Source organism: Nyctereutes procyonoides, unplaced genomic scaffold, assembly GCF_905146905.1.
Source record: "Nyctereutes procyonoides isolate TBG_1078 unplaced genomic scaffold, NYPRO_anot_genome, whole genome shotgun sequence".
Lineage (NCBI taxonomy): Eukaryota > Metazoa > Chordata > Mammalia > Carnivora > Canidae > Nyctereutes > Nyctereutes procyonoides.
Genome location: NW_026575139.1, coordinates 45,838,949 through 45,859,405, shown reverse-complemented (window position 1 = coordinate 45,859,405; position 20,457 = coordinate 45,838,949). Strand labels below are relative to the sequence as shown.

General features: G+C 43.6%; 1 protein-coding gene across 2 annotated transcripts in view; it reads right to left on the bottom strand.

The window, feature by feature from the left end:
• CDKL1 (cyclin dependent kinase like 1) overlaps positions 1-12,817 on the bottom strand; it is a 55,512-nt gene extending 42,695 nt beyond the window's left edge. For both annotated transcript variants that reach the window (XM_055303879.1, XM_055303880.1), the window contains exon 1: positions 12,504-12,817. In XM_055303879.1, coding sequence (XP_055159854.1) covers positions 12,504-12,674 — 171 coding nt within the window. In that variant the 5' untranslated portion in view covers positions 12,675-12,817. The remainder of the gene's footprint in view (positions 1-12,503) is intronic.
• Positions 12,818-20,457: the final 7,640 nt, after the last annotated feature.

Genomic DNA, 20,457 nt, shown 5'->3' with positions numbered 1-20,457 from the left:
CTAAAGAATGTGTATATGAGGTGGGAGGGTGGTATACGAAGGAAAGATTTTTTAACAGGAAAACTGTAAGTAATGAATGTAGAAAGAATCTTTGAAAATAACCACTTTACAATAACTCTTATTATAACTGATTCAGGCAGAGCTCACTGGGTGAAAGTTGTAGGGTCACACAGTTGTGGTCACACAATCTCAGCATATCTCTCCACAGATTATGCCCTAACTATAAAAGGGAAAACTTTTCTTTACTCTCAGGAAATAAGGGAGACCCATCTTGATAAAGAGATCAAAGCTGAGAGCACCAATCATGGGACACACTGACACCAAGTACTTCCTACCGACAATTAGAGTGATGGACACAGCCTCACACTTGCCGTGGAGACAGCCAGACGGTCTATGTTGAAGCACATTCTGAGAAACAGCTGGCCTGCACTTTTCAAAAATGCCACTGTTAAAGGAGACTAAAGAGACATGACAACTAAATGCAATGTGTGGTCATGGATTAGAACCTGGATTTAAATATACACTTGCAGTTAGGGTTATAGTTGTAGTTACAGTTATAGAACTATTACTGGGACACTATGAGAAATCTGAGCACAGCCCGTATGTTAGATAATGGCACTGAGTCAATGATAAACCATATTGTGGAAATATATTGTGGTTACACAGAAGAATTCTAGCAGATTCATGCTGCATACTTAAGGAAATGATACAGCCAAAAAAATATGGTGGGGTGTGTATGTGTGTGTGTGTGAGAGACAGAGACAGAGACACAGAAAGAAAAATGAAGCAGAATTTTCACAACTGATTAATGAATCCAGTTAAGGGTATAGAGGTATTCATTATATTTTTCTTTATACTTCTATATATTTTATAATATTATTTTTCAAAACAAAGAGTTGTGGGAAAAAAAACCCAGGAGATTTTACATAAAATTCTGATTTCTGGCTTTTTATTTTTTATTTTATTTAAATTCAATTTGCCAGGGGTGCCTGAGTTGCTCAGGGGTTGAGCGTCTACCTTCAGGTCAGGTCATGATCCTGGGGTTCTGGGATCAAGTCTTGCATCAGGCTTTCTGCAGGAAGCCTGCTTCTCCCTCTGCCTATGTCTCTGCCTCTCTCTGTGTCTCTCATGAATAAATAAAATCTTAAAAAAATAAATTCAATTTGCTAGCATACATTATAACACACAGTGCTCATCTCATCATGTGCCCCCCTTAATTGATTTCTGGCTTTTTAAAAAAAGACTCTGAGGGGTGCCTGGGTGGCTCAGTTGGTTAAGCATCTGCCTTTGGCTCAGGTCATGATTCCAGGATCCTGGCATTGAGCCCCAAGGCAGGGTCTCCTCTCGGGGGGAGTCTGCTTGTCCCCCTTCCCTTTGGCCCTCCCCCACTCATTCTCTCTCTTTCTCTCTCAAATAAATAACATCTTAAAGCAAAAGATAAAAAAAAACTGAAAATCTAGCACCCTGGGCTTGCATCCTGTGGGCAGAGCTGTGGCCACCTGCCTAACCTTTGAACCATGAAGTCTCCAGCCTGTCCCGTGTCCACCTCTCCATCTTGTCTTACACTCAGCCCACTGTACTCCTTTATGTCTCCACTGTGATCCCCACAGACATTTGAGTTTATAACCTCATATAAACCATAACAGAGAACACTGAACATGGCTAACACAATTTCTACAAAGATGTTACAAATGCATTTTGACAAGCCAATTAAACAAGTTGAAGAGAAGGGACCTAGTAATGTCACCTATACTAGCAAGAGCAGGACTAAATTCTTAGCAATGTCTCAGAATTTCCCATTGAGACTTTTATTGAGTTGTGAAATATTATTCAACTGATATTGGGGAAATATTCCTTCAATAATATTAGGGGAGCAGAAGCCATTAAAAATTATGCAATCTCTAATTAGAGTCTAGGGCTAGGGAGCATTTCCATGGTACTCTGTCAGCATTCGGTAGAATGAGCTCTGACAAAAGAACACATGGAATTAAGCACTTAACACGCACTTTGGCTAACAGGGACCCTTGACAGTTGTACTTGCCAGAGCACCTTATCATCCCTGGGATGCTAACTTGCCAGCAAAATTTCTGGCCTGATATTTTACAGCAGTAGAACCTCTAGGAACAGATCATGTGAAGTGCTTCACAACCAGTGCCCACCTTTCTGCCTTCCCACCAATGTGTCTTTCTCTCCTATGCTACTGTCTTTTTTTTTTTTTTTTTACTTTTTTGACCCTCCACTTTCCTGCCCTTGTATCGTTAAGCTTGCCTGACCATGTTAGATATTTGCTCAAGAGCACTCTTTTTCCCCTCAGCAAAAAGTCATTGTAGCAATGCCAAACACACATAAATCAAGGCAGTTGGGTGAGCCTTCTAAGCTGCACTGGAGCTTTCCCAAGGTCATCCAACAGCTCTGAGCTGATCAGAAACTGCATTTCTTAACTGTGGCTCCTGTCCCCATGCAGTACCAAAGCCCCATAGCCTCCCTGGAAGGTTACTGAAAGTGAGGAAGCAATAGGAAAAAAAAAAGTGTAGGGTTGGGGGAATGCTTTGAACATTCGGTAGGTTATTACTATTCATGATTGATTTAAATCAAATGAAAGCATGTTTCTGGCACACAGAATACACTAAACATTCTCATCTTCCCAACCTCATGGGCTTCCCCAACCCCATATTTAGCCCCAAGGGAGTCTTTTTACACATTTTTTTCCTGATCACCTCATAATGAAATTTTTAATTCTACAAATATACTGTACATGTGTTTATGTGGTATATGTAATCTGTGCTTTATAGGGTAGAAGTTACACTCCCCTCACCCATTCTTAAAAACCAATTTTCATCCTCTTGAGGGTGATACTGTTCTCATGAAGAAGGCATGTGTTATAATGTTTATAGTAAAGTTGTAAATGGCCATTTTCCCCCATGCTTATTCTCATCTTTGTTGGTGGCAAACCCTAACTTTTACAGTTGAAAATAATCCACAGGGTTAAGGAACAAGAGTTGGAAAGAATTGTTGTTACTGTAAGAATCTGTGCCCCAGGCTCCCTAAAAGCCATGAGATCCACAGTGAAGGCCCTGCTGGAATAAAAGCAGGATAGAGCCTAAGGACAATCACTGAGAGACTCTAGAGTTGTGGTGCTGGGTGTAACAGGATGGTTCTGATGTGTGGGAGCAGCAAGGCATGGACATGGGGACAGATAAATCTGGGTCTGTGTTTCCATTTACTATAACCAGGAGGCCATGGCGAATCATTAATCATCCTGAATCCATATATGAAATAACAATACGCACCTCCTGAGGTTGTGATAAGTATAATTTGTGCATCCTCAGTAATGATACTTGGCAACTTTGCCCAAGTCTACTGGGTTACCGAATGGCATTCATGATTCCTTCTGCTTGCTTGTATCTTGTTTTCTTGTCTTCTGGAGGCGAACTATTTCAATGTCCTAGCTGCTGCTTTCAGCGCTCGACTGATGTTCATCTAGTCTACTCTAAGGTCCCCATACCATTTGCCCAGGTCTGCCCAGGTAGGTACCTCATAGTGGCACTGTCCAGTCTGGTCCTTTACCTCAACTCCTCCGTGAGCATCTACTCATCCAACCACTGCTGTTGGAATTCTTTGCTTTCTCCTCCAACTATTCTACCATTTTCATTCCATAGAGAGAAGGGTTAGCACAAAAGCTGGGCAACTTTAGTAATAAAGTCAGCTTACATTTGTTTTGAACCACATAGCCCTTCCCTTGCTGGACATATAGAAAGTCCCTAGAAATTGGGTTGGGTTCAGTTAAGCCATCTGCTTTATGCAGAGCCAGTATTCACTTCTCACCATAGGCCCTGTGATGACTCCAGCCTATCACGACAGACTTCTTGATGTAAGGTGATTTTCTTGCAGGAATTTTGTCTGTGTAACCTAGCTTCTGTCATGACTGCTCCACTTCCCATCCAAAATATCTTTATATGCTTGAACCCTAGTTATGGAAAAGGGTTGAATTTTTCCTCTAGGGTTCATGGGCCATATGCAAATCAGAAGATGTAACACATCCAGGGAGAAGAAATTCTATACGACAGCTTGGAGATAACTATGGGTCCTGCTACATAAAGATTAAGGACAGTGTATATGAAGAACCTAGCAATATTCCAGTTAAAATAATTGATCTTTTATTACACTATTATAGCTATTTTTGGCCATGGTCCAGGTTAGTAACCCAATTCCTGTCATGGCTCCAGGAATTCTCTCCCTCCAAAAGTATCAAATTTTCTCTCTACTGGATTCATACCATTAGCATATAAATATACTGATTCACCCATATTAAAAACAACAAAAAAGCTCTCTCTTGATCCTACATCCTTCCATTTCTCAGTTTCCTTTTGTAATCCAATTCCTCAAAAGAGTTGCCCGAATCACCATCCCCACTTTGTTCTTCTTGTCCTCTCATGAGTCCTCTCTGATGAAGCTTTCATTCCTACCACTCCACCTAACAGCTCTTGGAGATCTCAAATGACCCTTGTATCTTCAAAGCCAATGGCTAATTTGAAGTCTGCACTAATCACTAATCATGACTTTTGACACTGTTGACCATCCCCTCATTCTTTTTTTTTTTAAGTTTTTATTTGAATTTCAGTTAATATACAGTGTAATATTAATCGCAGGTATACAATTGAGTGATTCAACACTTTCATACAACACTGGTTGCTCATCACAAGTGTACCCCTTAATCCTCATCACCTGTTTCAACCATCCCCCCACCCACTCCTCCTCTGGTCACCATCAGTTGTTTTCTGGAGTTTCTTGGTTTGCCTCTCTCTTTTTCTTCCTTATGATAATTTGTTTTGTTTCTTAAATTCCAAGTATGAGGGAAATCATGTGGTACATCTTTTTCTGATGGACTTAGTTTGCTGAGTGTGATACTCTCTAGTTCCATCCACATCATTGCAAATGGCAAGGTTTCATTCTCACCATCCCCTCATTCTTGGAACATTTTCTTCACTGAGATTTTCAGAGCATTGCTCTTGGGATTTTCCTACCTCAATGATCACTCCCTTTTTCTTCTCCTTTGTTGCTTTCTCCTCTTCTTCCTGACCTCCAAATATTGGAGCTCCAGAGTTTGATCTTTGGTATCTGTCTCTCCATTTGCTAGGGGAACCCAGTTCTCAGGGCCCTAGATGCCACTGTTATGCTAATGTCTCCCAGTTTTACATCTCTAACCTGGATTTCCTCCCAAATGCCAGGTTTGTGAACTTAAATGCCTACCTACCTGTCTCCTTAGATTTGCATCTCAAATTTAGCATATCCAAAATAGAATTCCTGATTTCCTGTTCCCCAAATTTGTACCTGGGTCTCCTTCTCACAATGCATGATCTGATTTCATTGTTCTTGTAGTTACTAAAGTCATGAACACTGGAGTCCTTCTTGATTCCTCATCCAACCATCAGATTCTTATGCACACTTCTCTCAGAATCAATCTTGTATCTGACCACCTCTGCCACTACCACTCTAACCCAAATCCCATCACCTCCATACTTGGATTGCTCCAATAGTCATTTTTGTTTTGTTTTAAGGTTTTATTTATTATGAGAGAGAGAGAGAGAGAGAGAGAGAGAGAGAGAGAGAATGAGAGAAACACATGCAGGGAGAGGCAGAGGGAGAGGGAGATGCAGACTTCCTGCTGAACAGAGAGCCTGACATGGGGCTCCATGCAGGGACTCCAGAATCCTGACCTGAGTCAAAGGTAGGCGCTTAACGGACTGAGCCACCCATGCACCCCTCTCCAATGATCTTCTAACTGATCTTCTTGCTCATGGAGCTGGAGCAACAAGAAGCTAGAGGAATCCTTCTAGAATGTATGTCATGCTAAGGCACCCCTCTGCTCAAAATCCTCTGATGGCTCCCATCTCATTCAAAGTAAAATCCATGATTCCTACTGAGGCACACAAGGCCCTCGTGTCTGATCCCTTACTCTTCTAACTTCATCTCCTATGACCCTTGTCCTTGCTTACCGTGCGGTAGATGCACTGATCTCTTTGTTTCTCCTAGAACACACCAGAACATGCCTAATACACATCACTTGATCCTGCCTGTGGCCTTCGTACTCACTCGTCCCTCTGCCTGGAATGCCTGCATCACTCATCTCTTCCCATTTCCTTCTGGTATCTCTTCAAATGTCATTCATCAGAAAGGCTTTTCCTAACCCCTCTCTATAAAAAAGCCCCTTCATCACTGTTTACCCCTTTATCCTACTTTATATTTCACTACTTGACATTTAATTATTTGTCTACTGTCAGTCTCTCCTTACTTGGAGGGCAGGGGCCATGAGCATTGTCTGCTACATACAGGGGTTCTGTAAAAAGTTCCCAGATGAACACATGCCAACTCTCTTATGCACAGGTGTCTCATCAAAAATGATGGCTGAAAATATTGAATTCTTTTTCCCCCCCATTGGAAAGTGACTGAGAAAGTGTAGGATAGCTGCTTTGAGCTCAGTATTGCAGTATAATTTTATTACTGTCACTAAATGGTACTTAATTTAGAGTATGTCCTTAGAGTATGAGCTGACTGATTATAACTGCTACAATTGTTTATATTTTTAAAAGACTAACTATGTAAGTGGGAAAAAATAAGATTCAGAATTAAACATTAAATGGTTGATTGCAATAAGACCTCTTGGTGAACAGTGAATTATAATTAGTTTAAAAATCAGTTTAGGGGGACATCTGAGTGGCTCAGCGGTTAAGCATGTGCCTTCAGCTCAGGGTATGATCCTGAAGTTCCAGGATCGAGTCCTACATCAGGCTCCCTGCATGGAACCTGCTTCTTCCTCTGCCTGTGTCTCTGCCTCTTTCTCTCTCTCTCTCTCTCTCGAATAAATAAATAAAATCTCAAAAAATAAAATAAAATAAAAAGCAGCTTAGGGACGTCTGGGTGGCTCAGTTGGTTAAGGTTCTGCCTTCAGCTCAGGTCATGATACCAGGGTCCTGGGATCAAGTTCACAAAGCAGGGAGCCTGTTTCTCCCTCTCCTTCTGCCTGCCACACTATCTCTCTCTGTGTCAAATAAATAAATAAAATCTTAATAAAAATAAAAAGCAGTTTATTAGGGGGACCTGGGTAGCCCAATTAGTTGAGGATCTGACTCTTGGTTTGGGTTTAGGTGGTGATCTTGGGGTTGTAGAATTGAGCCCACTGTTGGGCTCCATGCTCAGCATGGAGTCTGCTTGGGACTCTCCCCCTGCACTGTCCCCCCTCACTCTTTCTCTCTAAAAGTAAATATGTTTTCTAAAAAGTTTAATAGTACAAAGACTAAATTTGTCTCATAAAAAGGTGTCATGCTTTTTTTATAAATGGTACAAAATAATGTTATTTGAAAAGTTTCAAATTTTCAGAAAAAAAATGTTTTCTAAAACTATTAGCAAAATCAGTTTTTGGATAATATTCATCACCCTCAAAAGCATTTACCAATGGATGGTTACATCCTCATATATGTTTCCATACCAAAAATGGGAAGCATTGTAGGTATGCTGCCTTGAAAATTATGCAACTGACTGCTAGATGATTTGTTCCTGTGATCTTATCTGCTTCAGAGGAAGAGGAAACAACCATAATTTTTTTAAGAGTCCAATAGCAATTATTGGGAGTTGCTCTAAATTGTAAAATAAACAGTTTTAAAAACACACAAGGAATTCTCTGAGGATGGATAGAAGCCAAATTCTATTACAAATCTGAGGACCATTCAGTTCTTTTGTCACGCAAGTGTTTCACTGTCTCAGCCACAGACTCTATAAGCAGGACAGCACCTGACCTGTGGAATCTTTTCGTTCCCAGACACAGTGCTAACTTTCAGGCCATTTAGGTTGCACAAAGTAAACAAGGCGACCATTTTCATCAGCAGACAGTGAAATGAGAAAAATAATGGTACACATACACAGACATACACATAATCACACACATTATTCACCCACTACAGAAAAGTAGCTACACAGATGTTATTTGTACTTGTCAGGAAGACTGTGCTTCTGTCTAAAATTGTGTCTTGAGGGATCCCTGGGTGGCGCAGCGGTTTGGCGCCTGCCTTTGGCCTAGGGCGCTATCCTGGAGACCCGGGATCGAATCCCACATCGGGCTCCCGGTGCATGGAGCCTGCTTCTCCCTCTGCCTGTGCCTCTGCCTCTCTCTCTCTCTCTGTGACTATCCTAAGTAAATAAAAATTAAAAAAAAATCAAAAAAAATAAAATAAAATTGTGTCTTGGGCAGCCCGGGTGGCTCAGTGGTTGGGCACTGCCTTTGGCCCCGTGTGTGATCCTGGAGTCTCGGGATAGAGTCCCACATTGGGCTCCCTACATGGAGCCCGCTTCTCCCTCTGCCTATGTCTCTGTGCCTCTCTCTCTCTCTCTCTCTGCGTCTCTCATGAATAAATAAATAAAACCTTTAAAAAAATAATAAAATTGTCTTTCCTTTTTTAAAAAAATATTAAAATGTCCTTTATTTTATGAAATGATGGTGAGGGTAGTTGGTTTTTTAAAAATACTGACAACACTATCCCAATTTGCAAAATAATAATAATAATAATGATTTTACAGATCCAAGAAATCCAAAAGTCTACATGGGAAATTATATATATATACACATACACACACACACACACACACACACGTGTGTGTGTGTGTATAATCAAATATTATTTAGCCATAAAAAGAAGAAAATCCTGCCATTTTCAAGGACATAGACTTTGAGGGCACTATGCTAAGTGAAATAAGTCCGAGAAAGACAAATACTGGATGTTTTCACTTATACATGGAATCTAAAAAAGCTGAACTCATAAAAATAGAGGGCAGAATGGCGGTTGGCAGGGACTGAAGGGTGGGGAGATTGAGTACAAACTTCCAGGTAAAAGATGACAAAGTTCCAAGTGATCTAATGTACACATGATGACTACAGTTAACAATACATATTATATACCTGAAAGTGGCTAAGAGAATATATCTTAAATGCTCTAACTACCAAAAAAATGCGGGGTGATGGAGGTGGTAGCTACCTTATTGTGGTAATCGTTTTATAATACATATGTGTAACAAATAGCATACTGTAGGCATTAAATTTACACAGTGTTACATGTCACTTAGTAAATCGGGGGGGGGGGGTTGTGGAGAAGAAAAAAAATCCAGAAGTCCACAAATGACAACTGTCTAATTAGAAAAATTTTGGCTGTCTTCTTGCTTTGCAGGAGAAAGCCAAACTCCTTAGCCTGGAATTCAAAGCCTTCTACACCTGGTCTTAATCTACGTGTCTTTTTTTTTTTTTTTTTTTTTTTTACTGTAATAGGAGTGGTCAGGGGGTCAGCCCCTGCTGGTCCCCACATGCTTTGGCTAATGTTACTGAGGTAACCTTCAGCCTCAATCCTCCTAGGTCCTGACCTTAGCAGGGGTCATTAAAAGCACAGCTCTACAAGAAGTGTGCCAGTATAGTGCCAAGAACTCAAACTCACTGAGCAGCAAACTTCCCCGGGGCCCACACTCCTGTGCTTTGTTCACAATTTAGGATTCCTCTTCCCACAGGCCACTGGAACCCTCCCTTGAATTCCAGCTCAGATGTGGGCCCTAAAACATCTGCCTAGATCTCCTCAGTTTCCTGTTCTCCAGGACTACAACATGTCCCCTGGAGTCAAGCGCCAGACCCCAAAGGCCAACTGGGACCAAGGTATAGCTTTGTGCAAAGCGTTCACTTATCCCAGGCCACACCTACATTCAGGAAATTCCTCACACTGCCTTCTACCGAACCCTGGCTTCCTTTCCTTCTCTTCCTGGCCCATTAGCACCCAGCAGGCAATCTTGGCTAAGACTTTAGGGTTATAACCTGTATTCCCTCAATATATTGCTTTCTACTTATGCACCTTTTCCTAGGAGAAACTGCCCTGAATGCCTTCTCATTCCATGCCTTCCTAAACACTTCGAAGTCTAGTTCAAATGTGCCTCTTAAACACTTTTATTTAGAGGGTTCTTGTCAGGAATGGAGACATAGGAATCCAGTTTATCAGGAGTGACAGCCAAGAAGAAATTTATCTTACTTCCCTTCCATGAGTTAACCATCTGAAATTTATTTTATACTTTCATATAAACATTGTTTTAGGGGCACCTGGGTGGCTCAGTTGGTTGAGCACTGGACTCTTGGTTTTGGTTCAGGTCACAATTTCAGCATCATGAGATCAACGAGGCTGACCTAATGCTGAGCACGGAGCTGGCTTGGCACTCAGCGGGGAGTCTGCTTGAGATTCTCTCTCCCTCTCCTGCCCCTCCCCCTGCTCACGGGCTCACTTGCTCACCCTCTCTCTAAAATAAATAAAACCTTTTTAAAAAAACATTGTTTTAGACACAAAGAGGCTCTATACACTTTACTGAAAAATTACATGGAGAAAATGTGACTTCATTTAAGAAACTTTCAATTCACTATTTCAGCAAATATTTAAGTACCCGGTAAATGTTGGGAACATCACAGCATGCTGAAAAGTTAGGGCTTTGAAGGACACACACTAACAGTCATCTAGTCCCATCACCTCATATAGATTGGGGGAGTCTACCTCTGTGCACTTCATTTTGAAGAATAGGGTTCTCTGTGCCTCGTAATCAGGCTCCTGTGCACACAACTCCTCTAGATAGCATCAATAAGAGAACACATCTGACTTCTTAATTCATTGGCAACAACCACCCTACCTAAGAGCTTATTTTGTTAACATTTTTTTCAATCTACAGTAACATTTATTGGAGGCCTACTATGTGCTTAGTAATCCATACAGAGACACAGAGGTCCCCATCCGGAAGCAGCTCAATTAATTCAGAGGGCTACACTTGTAAACCCAGTATTGAAGAGGGTTGAGAGGCATTCATAGGTGACCTTCAGAATCAGAAAAAGTATCTCTCCACTAGAAACAGACTGTCTTTTTTTTGGAGTAAATGAATCCTTTGAAACTAAGTTATCACCTTCTCCTCTAGGGAAAGCCTGAGAAAGTAAAAAACACAGATCAGCCCAAAAGAAAAGGTGAGAACCTGTCCCTGTAGTCGGGGTAAAGGGAGAGCAGTCCAGGGCATGGGCTGGGCAAACACTGCCAGTCTCACCCTTTCCTAGGGGAGACCCTATCGGAGTGGGAGTAGGGGAACCTTGGAAGTGTCTTCTCAGAGTAGATAACATCCTGCTAGTAGAGAACATCCCAAACGCAGAGAGGTTTCCCATTACCCACCCATTTAAATTTACCCAAAGCCTGCTAATTCACACCAGGATCCTTATTCAGAGATTACTCCACACACTCAAGCCATGGGCAAGAGAGACTTTTAGAGACGCCTGGAGAAAACAGAGGCAAGGATAAGTGAAAATCTCCTGGATGTTCCCCTTACCTCCCCCACCAGTTTGCTCTTTGCTTGTCATATAGTCGATTGGTTATATGCGTCCCAATATAGAGGCCTCAACTGTCTGAGACCAAGTTAACCTCACTGGGTTCATACGTTTCACACTCCATGTTGGGATTTGGGTTTCCTCTTCACAGAAATTCAGAAAAGCACCCTCTTTCTATTACAGGAAAAAATATTTTCAGGTTGTAATAAACAACTTTTTCCACCGCTTCTTATTTCATGGTCTTCTAGGGTCAACAAACATTTTAAAAGTGATCATTTTGTTTCTTTAAGACAAATCTTTTTGGGGTGCCTGGGTGGCTTAGTTAAGTGTCTGCCTTCGACTCAGGTCATGATCCCAGAGTCCTGGGATTGAGCCCCACTTTGGGGCTCCTTGCTTAGTGGGGAGTCTGCTTCTCCCTCTCCCTCTGCTTGTGCTGTGTGTCAAATCAATAAGTAAAAAAATCTCTTTAAAAAATATTTTTTTCGGGCAGTCTGGGTGGTTCAGCACCACCTTTCGCCCAGGGTGTGATCCTGGAGACCCGGGATGGAGTCCCTGCATGGAGCCTGCTTCTCCCTGTGTCTTTGCCTCTGTCTCTCTCTCTCTCTCTGTGTGTCTCATGAAAAAATAAATAAAATATTTTAAATTTTTTTTTCTAGAGAAAGGACATTATGATGTTCAGCAGCAGATAAATGTAAAGTGTAAAGAAAACCCGACAGCTTCCTAGCAGTTTGAAAACAGGTGAATGATTAATGATCTTCAGGGACTGAGAATGTTAACAGAAGATGGCCTGAAAGTCTAAAACTCACAAATGGTAACCAACTGGGGTTGTGGTAAGTTTCTGCAGTATCAAAGTTGATGGCTCTTGAAGTACCAGGTCTGCAGCCAACATGGGAAAGAAGCTATGGGGAAGAAAAACGAAACGTCCCAACAAGCATCTCCATCTTTCCCTGCACTGGTGTCCCTGCTTTCTAGCTCATTATGTAATTGGTGACCCGTACACGGACGTCCTGTCTGTGTCCATGAGGACAAAAGCCCGTGCAGGAAAGAGATGTTAACACATTTATTAAACATAACAGCAGTCAGTTTAATGTTTTTAGCCCCTGGAAATTCACTTTAAAGAACCCATTACCTTGAGCATGCGGATTTCTCGAAGGGCGATTTTCTTTATGACAGGGTCATCTTCTGATTCCAAAAATCTCTTGATGGCTACAATCTGACCCGTGTCCCTGTTTCTGCATTTGAACACAACTCCATAGGATCCTTCGCCAATTTTCCCGATTTTTTCATACTTCTCCATCATAGAGGACTAAATCTTAAAACGGATCTTCACACAGTCTGAAAATGTCGCTCATGAAACATCGGCGCGAACGGCCTGCCCTGGAGCCGCGCTCAGCCAGGGCCTTGGTGGAGCCCCGGGAGCGGGAGCGGGAGCGGGAGCCGGAGCGGGAGCGGGAGCCGGAGCGGGAGCGGGAGCGGGAGCCGGAGCGGGAGCGGGAGCCGGAGCGGGAGCCGGAGCGGGAGCGGGAGCCGGAGCGGGAGCGGGAGCGGGAGCCGGAGCGGGAGCCGGAGCGGGAGCGGGAGCAGGAGCCGGAGCGGGAGCCGGAGCGGGAGCGGGAGCCGGAGCGGGAGCCGGAGCGGGAGCGGGAGCCGGAGCGGGAGCGGGAGCGGGAGCCGGAGCGGGAGCGGGAGCGGGAGCCGGAGCGGGAGCGGGAGCCGGAGCGGGAGCGGGAGCGGGAGCGGGAGCAGGAGCCGGAGCGGGAGCGGGAGCAGGAGCCGGAGCGGGAGCCGGAGCGGGAGCCGGAGCGCGCTGGTTAACCAGGTGGGGACCCGCGGGTTCCTTTACAGGTCACCCCGCGGCCGGGGCTCGCTGCCCTCGGGACCGATTCTAGCCGTCCCGGTACACACCCTGCAAGTTAAAATACAACCCGTCATCCAAAAATGAACCGAGCTGTAAGGCAATCGGTCTTGTTGACTGTCAGAGCTCCTGCGATCTAGCACACCTGAGCCGGCTGCGGCCTGGGAAGGCTCCGGGCTTCCCCGGTTCTAATGTCGGCGGGTGTCGGTCCCTACCCCCCCCCCTCGGGCAAGGAGACGCGGGCTGGGTCCCCGCGGGGGCGGGGGGGGGGAAGCCCGGCGGGGAGCAGGGCCGCGCAGTCCCGCCCCTCCCCCCCCCCCCCCCGGGCCGGGCCGCCCCCCGCCCCGCCCGCCGCGCCCCTGGAGCCGCGCACCTGGCGGCGGGGCCCGCAGTCCCGGCCCGCGCGCCTCCCCAGCCCGAGACTCCCTGCGCCGCGACCGCCCGCGGGCCCCGCCCCGCCGCCGCCGCCATCCCCGCGGGCCCGGGCTGGCCTGGGGCTGGCGGCCGCGCGGCTGCGGGAAGGGCCCCGGTGGGCGGCTGCAGGGCGGGGGCCGCCCGCGCCACGAGCGCCCCGCAGCCCCCCCGCGCTCAATTCGCCCGCGCGGCCCAGGGCGGGTCCCGCGCGCCCCGAGAACTGACGGCTCAGCCCCCTGGTCTGCAGCGCCGGCTGCAAACGCCTGGAGGGCGAGCTTCTGTGTCGGTCCACACCGGTGCTGTAGCATCCTGCCGAAGCCTGCCTGCCGGAGGGGCGCCTGGGGCTCCGGGGGTGAGCGGCTGCCCTGGGGCCCTGGGATGAGCCCTGCACGGGGCTCCCTGCAGGGAGCCTGCTGCTCCTCCGCCTGTGCCTCCGCCTCTCTCTCTGTGTCTCTCTCATGGATAAATACATTAAATCTTAAAAAAAAAAAAAAAAAAAAAAAAAAAGAATGGTGAATGAGCGAAAGGTAGAGAGAGGGAGGTATGATGACTGAAGCTGGTTCAAGTCAACACTTCCTTCCATTTGCTTGGGGATCCATCACCACTGACTTCCTACATAGCTGGGCTTTCTGATGTGGGAGGTGGAGATTTACAGAACCCACCTTGGCTTAGGTTTTTTTTTTTTTTTTTCCTTAAGAAATCTCTATGCCCAATGTGGGACTCCAATTCAGGACCCTGAAATGAAGAGTCAATGCTCTACCCACTGAGCCAGATGGGTGTTCTTCTTTTAGGTTCCTTATTCTCATCCTTCTCCCAACTGGCTCCCATTCACTCAGGTCACAGCACAACGGTGGGAAGTTCATGGACCTGGGGAAATCATGAAATAGTTTGCTACTAGGCAGATTGCCACAATGCCTTACTACCAATCCCATGCAGTATGCCCAGCCCTGAGATAGGTGGTTTGCCCCAGAAGTGATACCTGAGGAGAGAAAAGTGTCATACTGTCTATGAAACAGGAACCAATCCCACACCAAGCATCATGCCCCTAAAGGTAAATCTGGTTAGGGTTCAGGAAGGAGCTGGAGCTCTGAGGAGAGGAATGGGTGGCTGCCTTGAACACGGAGTAGCATATAGATGGGGTCTTGGGATGCGCTACATGTGGTCTGTGAACCTCCTAGAAATTGCAGATGGCAACCACTGATTGTCTCTGTAGTTTTGCCTTTTCCTGAATGGCATATAAATGTCACCTTTTGAGGCTAACTAACCTTCTTTTACTTAACATAATGAGTTTGAGATTCATCTATGTAGTTGCATTTATAAGTAGTTCATTCATGTTTATTGCTGAGTAGTATTCCATTGAATGGATAAACCAGACTGTTTATTCCCAGTTGAAGAATATTTGAGTTGTTTCTAGTTTTGTGATTATGAATCAGGCCACTGTGAACATCATGCATGGTCTTTTGTGTGAACATTTGTTTTCCTTTCTCTTGGGAAAATAATACTTAGGAGGAGTACTGCTGGGTCACAGGATAAGTGTATGTTATTGTAAGTAATTGCCAGAATGTTTTCCAAAGTGACTGTCATTTTACATCCTGCCAGCCATGTTCCAATTACTCTGCATCTTTGCCAGCATTTGGTATTCAGGTCTTTTGATTTTAGCCAGTCTAATAGGTAAGTAATTTTGTGTGTGTGTGTGTTTAAGATTTTATTTATTTATTCATGAGAGACACAGAGAGAGGCAGAGACATAGGCAGAGGGATAAGCAAGGGGGACTCATCGTGGGACTCATCCCAGAACCCCAGGATCATGACCTGAGCCAAAGGCAAGCACTCAACCACTGAGCCACCCAGGCTTATCCCATGTCATTCTTAATGTTAGTAATTTGATTTTTTCCCCCTTCTTTCTCTTTATCAGTTTGACTAAGTTTTATCAATTTTATTGATCTTTTAAAAGAAACAACTTTTGATTTAGTTGATTTTTCTCTATGATTTTTATGTTTTTCAATTTCATTGATTTCATCTCTATTATTTTTTTCTTTCTGCTTGCTTTGCTTTTAGCTGCTTTTTCTAGTTTTTTCTAAGATGGAGACTTAGACTCCTAATTTTAGATATTTCTTCTTGATAATATAAGCCTTTGACGCCATACATTTTCCTCTAAGCACTACTTTAAGTGCATCTCAGAAATTTTAATATGTTGCATTTTCATTTTCATTCATCTCAAAGTATTTTCCAGTTTATCTTGTGACTTCCTGTTTGACCCGTGGTTTATTTTGAAGTGTGTTGTTCAGTTTCCAACTACTTGGGGGCTTTCGAGGTATCTTTTTATTACTTATTTCTTGCTTAATTCCATTGTTTTCAGAGAAATCTCTTTGTATGACTTACATTCTTTGAAATGTGTTAAGATTTGTTTTATGGCCCAGCAACTGATCTATGTTGGTGAAGATTTCTTTTTGACAGTTAAAAAAATTATTTTTAAGTGATATGGCAAAGTCAGTGTGACTTTCTCCAGAGCTGCCTTGTATGAAGTTCATATGAGGTTGCAGTTAGTCTGGAAAATTAACTTTAGGAACTCTACAAGGTTCAGTACCCAAGGAGCCTGGAGTTGAGCCAAGCCATGCCCAATGGTAGTTAAAGTGGGGAGCAAGTGTACCATTTATTTACGTCTAAGTAGGCAGTGAACCAGAAAGCCAGCCAGTCACACTGGCAGCTGCGCCAGTTGTTTTGTTTGGAGGAAGTTGGAGCAAAATATTAGAGGATAACTCTGCAAGGGAGACAAACAGTTGATGTCACCGTTTAGCACCAGAGAGGATACTGTGGCCTCTCAACTGTCAAATCACAGGCAGTGCTTTTGATTGGCAGGACTGAAATTTGTTGTGGGTTTTTTGTTGTTGTTGTTGTTTTTTAAAAGATTTTATTTATTTATGCATAAGAGACACAGAGAGAGTCAAAGACACAGACAGAGGGACAAGCAGGCTCCCTGTGGGGAGCCTAATGTGGACTTATCCCCGGACCCAGGATCATGACCTGAGCTGAAGGCAGACACTCAACCACTGAGCCACCCACGTGCCCCTGAAACTCATTTTGGTAACCGAGAATGATAACTCCTGGGAAGTATAGTTCTTGGGAGCTAAGACACAGTCTGATATGTGGGCTCTTTTTCTCAAGCAAGAGCAAAGAACAGTGATACAACATTGTCTTTTTCTACTAACAGTGACCTTTTATTTGTGGCTCTGCATAATTAGAATCCTTCAGCGTCCCTGGATTACAGAAACAGTCCTGAGGTATTTTAATCACTGAAGGAAGCAATAAACATTCTGTAGAGCTATTACACATGGTAAGAGAAAGAGCCTGGGATCTGGAGTCAGAAGACTAGGATTTCTACCTTCTTACTAGTGTTTGATACTGTGCAAGATAACTACTATTGCCAAAACAACAATAGCAACAACTAGTGTGTACTTCGTGGCAGGCATTATGTGAAGACATTAATGAAGACATTATTTTCTATGTGAGCCTCACAATAGCCCTGGGCGATGGGCATCAATGTTATCGCGAGGAAAGGGAGTTTTAGAATGGGTAAGTCATTTTTATTTTATTTTTTAATAATAAATTTATTTTTTATTGGTGTTCAATTTGCCAACATACAGAATAACACCCATTGCTCACCCCTCAAGTGCCCCCCTCAGTGCCTGTCACCCATTCACCCCCACCCCCACCCTCCTCCCCTTCCACCACCCCTAGTTCATTTCCCAGAGTTAGGAGTCTTCATGTTCCATCTCCGTTTCTGATATTTCCTACCCATTTCTTCTCCCTTACCTTCTATTCCCTTTCACTATTATTTATATTCCCCAAATGAATGAGAACATATAATGTTTGTTCTTCTCCGATTGGGTAAGTCATTTTTTTAAAAAAAAAGATTTTATTTATTTATCCATGAGAGACACAGAGAGGCAGAGACATAGGCAGAGAGAGAAACAGGCTTCCCTAGGGGAGCCTGATGCAGGACTTGATCTCAGGACCCCGGGATCACAACCTGAGCCAAAGGCAGAGACTAGAATGGGTAAGTCATTTGTCTAAGGACACACACCTAGTGAGTTGCAAAGCAGGGATGGGAATGTAGGCAGTGACTCCAGAACCTTTGCTCCTAACTGTTTTGCTAAAACTACCTAAAGTGTAGGGGTGGTTGTCAGGATTTTGAATGAAGGTATGGGACACCGGGAGTTGACCTACAATGCACAATGTAACGCCCTTTTTTTAAGCTGCCTGGAAGAAGAGTCTTGTTCACATGCTTCTTTCTCACAATAACCCAGCAACTTCCTCTGTGTGCAGCTCCTACACTCTGGGGAACTAACCTCCCCAGGCTCGGGCAGGATACTGACACCTCATCTGAGCGCTGAATACAGGGCAATGCTGGAAGCTTTTCTTTTCTCCCCCCAGTTATATTTCCTTAAGGAAAAGGAAGTTGAGTCATTGTGATCTTAAGATGATACTATACAGCTGCTTGAGGAAATACTTGAATTTACTTTCCCTGCTTTAAGTGAATTTGGAAAGGAAATCATTTTGTGGACACACACAAAAAATAGCTAATACTACCATTTAGGGACACTTAGGTTTCCAGCTCAATAACCGCACTATCTCAGATCCTTATAACACTCCGACACAGTTGGATATATTAACTGGTTGGAATTATTAACAGCCCCATTTTATAAAAGACACAGCTAAGGCTCTGAGAGTTTGGTCACAGTAGACAAGCCATCCAGCTATCCAGGGCAAAAGAAAGGCAGGTTTCAAGCCCAACCCCGCCTATTTCCAAAGCGCAAACTCTGGAGGTGCTACATGGAATAGTGACAACTAAGAACATTTGTGAACAGCCTAAAGAGACAAATCACTGTGAACCATTATAAAACCAGGCATGTAAGTAACTTTTCCCCTTATCTGGAGACTGGTGAATTAATGTAAATATTGGAAAATAAATGTAAAATAAGGGCCTATCATCCTTGACTTTTTGTGAGCCTAGCCAACAGTGAAATAAAGTGTTTTCATCCCTAATTAACATACCCTTAGTTGTTCTATACTTTTTCTCTTTAAATACTTATTGCAGGGGCACCTGGGAGGCTTAGTAGGTTAAGCATTCAATTCTTGATTTTGGCTAAGGTCATGATCTCAGGATCCTGAGATCTAGCCTCTAGGAGGGCTCTATCCTCAGCGTGGAGTCAGTCAGCTTGGGATTCTCTCATTCTCTTCCTCTCCCCCTCCTGCCATCACATGTGCTTCCTTTCACTCTCTCTCAAAAAAAAAAAAAAAAAATACTGCATTTTACAAATGGCAAGCCATCCTTTTAAAGCACCTCTTCTAAAAGCCTTCTTTGTTCCTGAATCTCCTTTAAAAACTTCAACGTCTTTTTGCATTTCCAGATTTTAAAACAACCACCCAGTACTTTTGCCCTTGAACCCAAAGAGCTCAGCAATATTAACACTAAAACCTTGGGAGAGTTATGTGGCTGGCCCTGGGCTACCTGTGGATGAGTCACTGTGTACGATGATCCTTCTTCAGGAAATTGTTTCAAAACCTCAGGTGTACATCTCTTTGCCACCTTGGACAGCTGATTGCCAACCATACGTATCTTAAATAAGGCAATCTATGTACATTTCCGTGTTTTATGATTTTGAATCCTTACATTCTAGGAAAAGAAGGTAAATTTCCAAAGGTAAATTTATGAGACTGAAGAAATAGGAAAGGCACATTAATGACTTTCTGAACTTCAACTTAAAGCCATGACACAGAAGCAGCTATTTGAAAAGCAGGCTTTTCCTGAGAGCTGGCATGTGTCGGCCACCACGCTGGACACTGGAGACCAAGAAGTGACTTCCCTGACCTCAAATGCCATGTCAGTGTACATAGCCAGTGCTCCTGCCTCCCCACCTTCAGCTGCTGCTTTTATAAAATGAGGCTGTTAATAATTCCAATCAGTTAATATATCCAACTGTGTAGGAATGTTATAAAGATTTGAGATAGTGTGGTCATTGAGCTGGAGACCTAAGTGTCTCTAAATGGTAGTTATTAACTATTTTATGTGTGTGCCCACAAAATGCTTTCCTTTCCAAATCCACTTAAAGCAAGAACTAGATAGGAGAACATGGAGGACTTTCTAAAATACTTCCCAAGGGTCTGTGAAGATGAGAAGACACACCTGGCATTTGAGGAAATAGATACAGAAAATGTTTACAAGGCATTCAGAGTAAAAAAAAAAAAAATTGGTGTGTGCCTGGGTGGCTCAGCAGTTGAGCGTCTGGCTTGGGCTCAGGGCATGATCTCATGGTCCTGCGATCAAGTCCCATGTCAGGCTCTCCTCAGGGTGCCTGCTTCTGTGTGTCTCTTATGAGTAAATAAATAAAATCTTTTAAAAACAAAACAAAAACAAAAAATTTGCTTTAGGTAGCAAACAGGCCAAGAACCTGGATCTCAATTCTTATTTAAATACTCTCCATCTGCCATATCACACTGAGGCTTCAAATTAGGTAATTCTAATATGTGGCTAAAGAGATAGAAATCTGCCTTAAGAAAACCCAGTATCAAAATAGAAATATTCATGGGTGTGGCAAGGTAAGGGAGAGGACAGGGAATGTGAATTATTTGCATTTAAAAAATACTCTTCACTTAAAGTGAGATTTCTTTTCATATAGATGGTTATAAAACTGCATTTGTTTCTTGAATGCAGCTAATACTTTAAGTCCTCTCAACTTTCCCTCCCTTATAGAGACGTTGTGATGCTTATTCACTGGTGTCTAACTCTTTGTACAAACAGAAACCATTGGCAT